We start from the raw sequence: 8,430 nt of genomic DNA on the forward strand, positions 1-8,430 counted from the left end.
TTGGAAGCATGTTGCAAAACTTGAAAAGGTTCAGAAAAGATTTACAAGGATTCTGCCAGGGAGAGGTTGAATAGACTAGGGCTGTTTTCCCTGGAGTGTCAGAGGCTGAGGGGTGACCTTACAGAGGTTTATAAAATCATGGGGGAGTCCAGAACTAGAGAGCATAGGTTTAGGGTGAGAGGGAAAGGATATAAAAGAGACCTAAGGGGCAACTTTTTCACGCAGAGGGTGGTCCATGTATGGAATGAGCTGCCAGAGGAAGTGGTGGAGGCTGGTACAATTGTAACATTTAAGAGGCATTTGGATGGGTATATGAATAGGAAGGCTTTGGAGGGGTATGGGCCGGGTGCTGGCAGGTGGGACTAGATTGGGTTGGGATATCTGGTCGGCATGGACAGGTTGGACTGAAGGGTCTGTTTCCGTGCTGTACATCTCTATGACTCTTTCTGGCTGATAACAGCAGAGAAGAAGCTTTTCCTGAATCTGTTGGTATGTGTTTTCAAACTTTTGTATCTTTTGCCCTGGGGAAGAGGGGTGGGAAGGGTCTTTGATGTTGGCTGCAGTGGGAAGTTTAGATGGGGCCAGTGGATGGAAGGCTGGTTTGTGTGATGGACTGGGCTGTGTTCACACCTCTCGGTAATTTCTTGCAGCATCAGGTACAGCAGTTGTCAGACCAAGCTGTGATACACCCGGATAGGATGCTTTCTGTGGTGCATCTATAAAAATTGATGAGTCATTGTGGACATACTGAATTTCTTTTGCCTTTTGAGGAAGTAGAGACATCAGTGTGCTTTCTTGACTGTAGTGTCAATGTGCATGGACCAGGACAGATTGTGGGTGATATTTATTCAAGAGGAACTTGATGCTGTTGACCACTTCCACCTCGGCACCATTGATACAGACAGGGACATGTCCTGCAGCCTGCTTCAAAGGACCAGCTCCTTCGTTTTGCTGACTTTGGTGGAGAGGTTTTTGTTTACCCCATGCTGCTGTGCTGTCTATCTCTTTCCTGTACTCTGTCTCATCATTGTTTGAGATCCAACTCAGTACAGTGGTGATATCAGCGAATATTGTAAATGGACTTTGAGCTGAATTTGGCCACACAGTTGTGAGTGTATAAGGAGTACAGTAAAGGGTTGATTATGCAGCCTGCAGGGCACCTCTGTTGAGGATTATGGTGGAGGAGTTGTCACCTATCCTTACTGATTGCAGTCTGTGGGTCAGGAAGTTGAGAGGGAGGAGCAGAATCCAAAGTCTCAAGAGTTTGGAGATTAGATTAGATTAGATTCCCCACGGTATGGAAACAGGCCCTTCGGCCCAACCAGTTCATACTGACCCATTTCCCTCTGATTAATGCACCTAACACAACGGGTAATTTGCTATGGTCAATTCACCTGACCTGCACATGTTTGGACTGTGGGAGGAAACCGGAGCACCTGGAGGAAACCCACGCAGACACGGGGAGAATGTGCAAACTCCACTCAGACAGTTGCCTGAGGCTGGAATCGAACAGGGGACCCTGGTGTTGTGAGGCAGCAGTGCTAACCACTGAGACACCATGCTGCCCACAGATGAGTTTGGTTTCTCACTGTCGGCGGTGGTTTTCCAGGGTACTTCAAGTGCAATTAAGAGAAACCATGTTAGTGTTAGCCTGGAATCATGTATAAGCCTAACATGGCCAAGAGCATAGGTTTCCAGCTCAAAGTGAACAGGGTGTTTTTAATGACAGTCTAACAGATTTGTTGTCTATTGTATGAGCACCTGCCATTGTTTTACTCCCAGATCATTTTCAGATGAATTAAAAGACTCAAGATGGAAGCTTGAACTCCAATCCTGTCGGTTTCTTACCTCATAACCTAACTCATACCTGCCATGCTCTTCAGACTTGACTAAATTCCACATCACACACAAACACCTGCACACCCTTGCACCCCGCCCCAGACCCCACACACCTCTCCCACATACAAACACCAATCTACCTTCCCCATAGCATCATGTGATGATCAGATGTGTTCAACAGCAGCAGAAACAAAAATTAGAATCCTAGGCCACAAATGCAATGCATTTTGAAAGGATTATCACAATCATTTTACATATTTGCAAAAGAAAGCTACATGAGAAACTCTTTATTGTAACGTGAAAGTGTTAACAATGCCTTCAAAATGCTGCAGGCTGGCTCTCTCAATTGCTCCCCAACCTCTGACAGTTGCTTTTTTGTCTGATTGTCCTCTCATTTGATGTACGCTAAAGGATTAGCAGAGTTGCAGTTTTTATTTTTCATTTTGCTGAGATTAGACTTACTGCAGAGGAATGCGAGTAATTAGAATCTGTTTCCTTCTGAAAGTGCTGACCTCTGTTCAAACAGAGTGTCACTGCCCCTCAACAAGTGATCATCACTGTGTACATATGAAGTACTCGGAGTCATGCAGTGACTGAACTTGAGTTTGATATTACACATTAACCATCACAGACATGCCGCAAGTAATAGAACAGTCATTGGTCACTGAAATGCAGGTTACTATCTCTTGCTGTCACTCATGACTATGTTCTCAGCGTGTCGCTCCCCATTTCCTCACTCTCTGTCTTTCCCTTCTGCTTCCTTCTGACTCTGCCCTCAGTCTCTTGCAGCCCTCTTCCCTCTGGTTGGTCACCCGATCCCACCTTTCCCTCCTCCCTGCCAAGTTCAATTAATGGACCGACTGGGGATGAAACTGAGAGATTCCCTCAAATTCAATGTGAGTTTGAATTGTAATTTGCCAGTGAATATCCTCTAGGTATCAGGAAGCAGGGGCAGCCAGCAAAGTAGTCAATGTCAAGGCTTTGACAAACACAACGGGCAATATGTACAAAGCAAAATCCCAGCCTTTGGTGCATTTGTTCTTTGACACATTTACTAAAGTTAAACATGTTGCAGAATTTCAAGTTCTATTTATAATTCAAACAGGTAAATTGAAGATAAAATTGGAGAGTCTTATGAAAGATAGTAGAAGGGGTATAAGTGTAAGAGCACATCAGGTACCACATGTATACAAATCATATACATAAAGAGTCGGGGTGGGGGTGGGGGGTTAATGCTGAGGGAGTGCCACACTGTCAGAGGGTCAGCGCTGAGGGACTGTCAGAGGGTCAGTGCTGAGGGAGCGTCACACTGTCGGAGGGTCAGTGCTGAGGGACTGTCGGAGGGTCAGTGCTGAGGCAGCGTCGCACTGTCGGAGGGTCAGTGCTGAGGGAGCGTCGCACTGTCGGAGGGTCAGTGTTGAGGGAGTGCCGCACTGTCGGAGGGTCAGTGCTGAGGCAGCGCCGCACTGTCGGAGGGTCAGTGCTGAAGCAGCGCCGCACTGTCGGAGGGTCAGTGCTGAGGGAGCGTCGCACTGTCGGAGGGTCAGTGCTGAGGGAGTGCCACACTCTTGGTGCGTACATGCTTAATAGAGTGATGAAGGAACTATACAGCTCTTAATTTTTGTTATTCTTTCCCTGCAAGACAGCAGCTCCGTGTGAGAGCTTTTTCAGAAACTAGTCAGCCTTGCAAGCACTGCAATCTCTGTCAACTTTCACTTCACAAAGCCATTTCCTGTTTCAAAATGTGGTCGGGATTGTATCTGAGAAACTGAAGCATCACCTGTGTGCGGGGAAATGGCGCTGTATAGATTGATGATAACTGTGTGTTCTTCAGGGCTACTGTGTCCCTTCAAAACCTATGCCCTCCTCTTCTAGTCGGCACCAAGATTGGGTTGATGAAAATTATGGGTCAGTGCAGAAACTGCTCCAGAAAAAGCTTCTTCCGGCTTTATCTGAACAACAAGTTATCATTATCCAGTCGCAATGCTGACTGAAGCTGTACTGTCCAATGGAAGCTCAAAGAGCTCCTAAACACTTGGCTGGCTCAAAAAAACAGGTAGACCTCCCTTTTCAATCCAGGAAATGTCTACACCTTCCAGCTTTCTGTATAATCCATAAACATAAATATCTGTTCCATCAAAATCCGAAAGCAGTAACGCATCCAGAATTCAATCATCCTAACCGATTTGCAGATTAGCTTTGGCCATTACCTATGGACCAACAGAACTATGCCGAGTACTCCAGATAGTGACCTTGACCGTCCTGGCTTCAAACAACAAACAAGGGAGGCCCATGCATCTCTAACTGCTTTATTCCTGATCCTCACTCTGTTTTTAGATCAGTTGGGATGTTTGTTAATTGCACAGAGTTCCACTCCTTTCATGATTGCTCTAGTAAATAACCAGTCCACAGCCTCCGGCAACAATGCCTGAGCGATGTCCAGGCTTAGGCCCAACCCCATTCAGAACTAAGCAGCCCGTTGATGGCATGTTCCCTGCTAATACATTCATCCCCTCCATCACTGATGCACAGTTGCAGCAGTGTACCATTTTCAAGATGCACAGCAGCCACTCACCAACATTACATCCAAAGCTGTGACCTTTGCCATCCACAAACTCAAGAACAGTAGGTGTATGAGTATATCACCAGTTTGCAAATTCCTCTCCAAGGCACGGTGGCTCAGTGATTAGCACTGCTGCCTCACAGCACCAGGGACCTGGGTTTGATTCCACCCTTGAGGGACCGTCTGTGTGGAGTTTGCACATCTTCCCCGTGTCTGCGTGGGTTTCTTTCCGCAGTCCAAAAGATGTGTAGGTTAGGTGGATTGGCATGCTAATTTGCCGATCGTGTCCAGGGATGTGTAGATTAGGTGGGTTAGCCATGAGAAATGCAAGGGTAGGTCTGGGCAGGATCTTGTACTGAGAGTCAGGGTGGACTTGATGGGCTGAATGGCCTGCTTCCACACTGTACAAAGTCTGTGAAACCACACTGTATGCTTTGTTGAAAGTATATTGCTATTCCTTCATTGTGGCTGGGTCATTTGTTTGGAACCCCCTCATTCAAATATTGTAGCAGTTCCAAAACCCACTGACCAACTTCTCCCAGGAAAATGGTGATCTATATTAAATACATAGTTGCCAGTAATGTCTGGATTCTAAGAATGAAAGCTTCTCCTTTCTGGTCAGATACTTGAGGAGGGATGGTGGTGATCTCATTAAAAAAATACAATCTTCAGAGCCCTACCAAGCCTAAGCCTGCTCTCTCATTAGAGAGCGATGACTGGGGGTGGTTTAACCCTCTGGTCTGCTCTCCTGAGGGGAGGAATGGCCTAGTGGTGTGATCACTGGACTATGATCCAGAGACCCAGGGAATGTTGTGGGGTACCTGGGTTCGAGTCCCACCATGGCAGATGATGCAATTAGATTAGATTCCCTACAGTGTGCAAACAGGCTCTTCGGCCCAACAAGTCCACAACGACCCTCCAAAGAGTAATCCACCCAGACCCATTTCCCTTTGAGTAATGGACCTAACACTATGGGCAATTTAGCATGGCCAATTCACCTGGCCTGCACATCTTTGGTTTCTGGGAGGAAACTGGAGCACCCGGAGGAAACCCACGCAGACACGGGGAGAACGTGCAAACTCCACACACACAGTCGCCCGAGGCTGGAATTGAACCCAGGTCCCTGATGTTGTGAGGCAGCAGTGATAACCACTGAGCCACAGTGCCGCCCCAAACATTGTGCCCCATGTGAGGATCGAACTCACGACCTTCAGATTATGAGACTGATGTGCTGCCTACTATGCTAACGAGGTGCTAAATTGAATTCAATTTTTTTTAAGATCTGGAATTAAGAGTCTAATGATGACCATGAATACATTGTCAATTGTTGAAAAAATCCCATCTGGGTCATTAATGTCCTTTAGGGAAGGAAACTGCCATCTTTACCTGGCCTGGCCTGCATGTGACTTCAGACCCACAACAATGTGGTTGACTCGTAACTGCCCTCTGGGCAATGAATGCTGCCTGACCAGTGATGCCATCATCTCATGAATGGGGGGGTAAAGAAGAAAAATCCTCAGGCAGTTAAGGAATTGAACCCTCGCTGTTGATGTCACTTTGAGCCAACTGAGCTGACTGATCTCATTTAGGTGTTTAAGATATTTGACGAATCTAACAGGATGAGTAGAAACTATTTTCTCTGGTGGGAGAATCCAGATCAAGAGACTTAGTCATGGGATTAGAATTGGATCACTTTGGAATTGTACCGTGCTGACCAAGTGTAACATGGAACCAACAGAAATGGCTCGGAAAGAGCTGAGTCTCGTATGGATGAGGGAGTCAGCGGCTCAGAATTTGGAGGTGGAGATGGAGTCGAGTGATGTTATGGAGATGGACACAGAAGAACACTGAACCTTTAGGTTCCAGGGAGCTGGGAAACTCCGATATATTCCGCTTCGCAAATCTTGGCAGGTTTTTGCTTCATCGGTTTTCCCTGTTCTTTTCACAGGAGGACAAGCTGAATGCTTTGATCAAAGCGGCAGGAGTTACAGTGGAACCGTTCTGGCCAAGTCTGTTTGCAAAGGTATTGTGCTGGAAAATTCACTAATTATTTGTCGACCTGTAGAAATTTGCGCTCTTTAAACCAAAAACTTAACATGAAACGGGGCGGGGCGGAGGTTACCACTTCCTCAAGGGGCCAGGGACCAATCAAACCAATTCAAAATAACTGGAGATAAAAAGCAAGAACTCTGACGGAAGAGTGGTTCAGGATGTTCATCAGTGATCATAGAATTTAAATCTAAAAATTGTTTCTTTTAGTCTAGTTCTATTTTTTTGAAAAAAAAGGATGATCTCAGTGCTGGGAATTGAAAGTAAAATTAAGATTGAGACCTAATGACTACATGCAAAGGTCTATCTCTTTACAATGTCTGACACTGTGCTGTTAGAGGTAATACAAGGATTGGAGACTGAGTTTGATGTCAAGGACATGGAGACCAGAACACTGTCCCTTGAAGGTCAGCGGCATTCCCATCGCTGAATCCTCTCTAGCACTGTCCTAGACTAGCAAGTGAACTGGGCCATCTGTGTAACCACAGTGGCTACACCACTGTTTGAGGCTGGGGATTCTATAGCGAGTACCTCACCTCCTGACTCCCCAAAGTCTGTCACCAGCTACAGGACACAAGTCAGGAGTGTGATGGAACACTCTCCAATGGCCTGGATGCAACAACATGGAGAAGTTCATCCAAGGCAAAGCAACCTGCACCCAACCACGACCTTCAAGATTTATAAGCTCCACCACCAACACTCAGTAGTAGCAGTGAATGCTGACCTGAAATGGGCGTATTCTATCACAATCCTGATCTTTTCCCCTTATATAGTGGGCAGGCTTTGGGGAGTCAGGTCAGGAGTTGCACACTAGGAGGATTCCTTCTGGTCAGCTCTTGTAGCCACGTTACTACCGAGTTTCTGGTCAATGTTAACCCCCAGAATATAGATAGTGATGAGGATTAAGTGACGTTAATGCCATTGAATGTCACAGGGTGATGTTTGGTTCTCTCTTGTTGGAGATGGTCATTGCCTGACACTTGTAGCGTTACTCACAAATGTTACTTGCCACAAGCCAATTCAAACCTGGATACTGCCTTGGTCAAGTTAAACTTGAACATGAACTGCTTCAGTATCTGAGGAGCGGCAAATGGTGCTGAGCATTGTGCAATCATCAGTGAGCAGCCCCACTCCTGATTTTATGATGAAAGCATGATCATTGATTGGAGCAGCTGGAGATATTTGGGCCTAGCAGCCCACCCCCAGGACCTCCTGCACAGCTGTGATGACTGACCTACAACAATCACAGCCATTTTCCCATGTACCAGGTATGATGCCGGCCAGCAGAGAGGTTTCCCCCGATTCTCTAATTTTGCTCGGGCTCCTTGATGCCACACTCAGTTGAACGCAGCCTTGATGTCGAGGGCTGTCACTCTCCCCTCCCCTCTGGAATTCAGCTCTTCTGTCCATGTTTGAGGTCAGGAGCTGAGGGAAGTGAAAGGAGCCACAGTGGCAGGAGGCTCAGAAGGAAATTATCCAGTAACATGGACCAGTTGGGATGAATGGCCTGTTTCTGGGCAATAGGTTGTGTATAAAATTGGGAAGTTCCAGAAGCATGTAACTCCTCATAGACTTTATAAATGGACGAGCTATGGGTGTGAAGGAATAGTGAAACAGAGGATTCTCAGCTTGTGCGGTCTGTGCCTGATCCACGGTGGGATCCCATGTGCGGTCTGTGCCTGATCCACGGTGGGATCCCGTGTGCGGTCTGTACCTGATCCACGGTGGGATCCCGTGTCCGGTCTGTACCTGATCCACAGTGGGATCCCGTGTGCGGTCTGTGCCTGATGCACGGTGGGATCCCGTGTGCGGTCTGTACCAGATCCACGGTGGGATCCCGTGTGCGGTCTGTACCTGATCCACGGTGGGATCCCGTGTCCGGTCTGTACCTGATCCACGGTGGGATCCCGTGTCCGGTCTGTGCCTGATCCACGGTGGGATCCCGTCTGCGGTCTGTGCCTGATCCACGGTTGTGTATT

At 47.1% G+C, this 8,430-nt stretch overlaps 1 protein-coding gene across 1 annotated transcript in view; it reads left to right on the plus strand.

The window, feature by feature from the left end:
* The window catches only part of LOC122560321 (60S acidic ribosomal protein P1-like), a 22,787-nt gene that overhangs the window by 9,105 nt on the left and 5,252 nt on the right, over positions 1-8,430 (plus strand). The window contains exon 2 of the mRNA XM_043710928.1: positions 6,351-6,425. Within this exon, the coding sequence (XP_043566863.1) occupies positions 6,351-6,425 (75 nt within the window). The remainder of the gene's footprint in view (positions 1-6,350; positions 6,426-8,430) is intronic.

The sequence above is a fragment of the Chiloscyllium plagiosum genome, chromosome 20 (assembly GCF_004010195.1).
Source record: "Chiloscyllium plagiosum isolate BGI_BamShark_2017 chromosome 20, ASM401019v2, whole genome shotgun sequence".
NCBI classification, from domain to species: Eukaryota; Metazoa; Chordata; class Chondrichthyes; order Orectolobiformes; family Hemiscylliidae; genus Chiloscyllium; species Chiloscyllium plagiosum.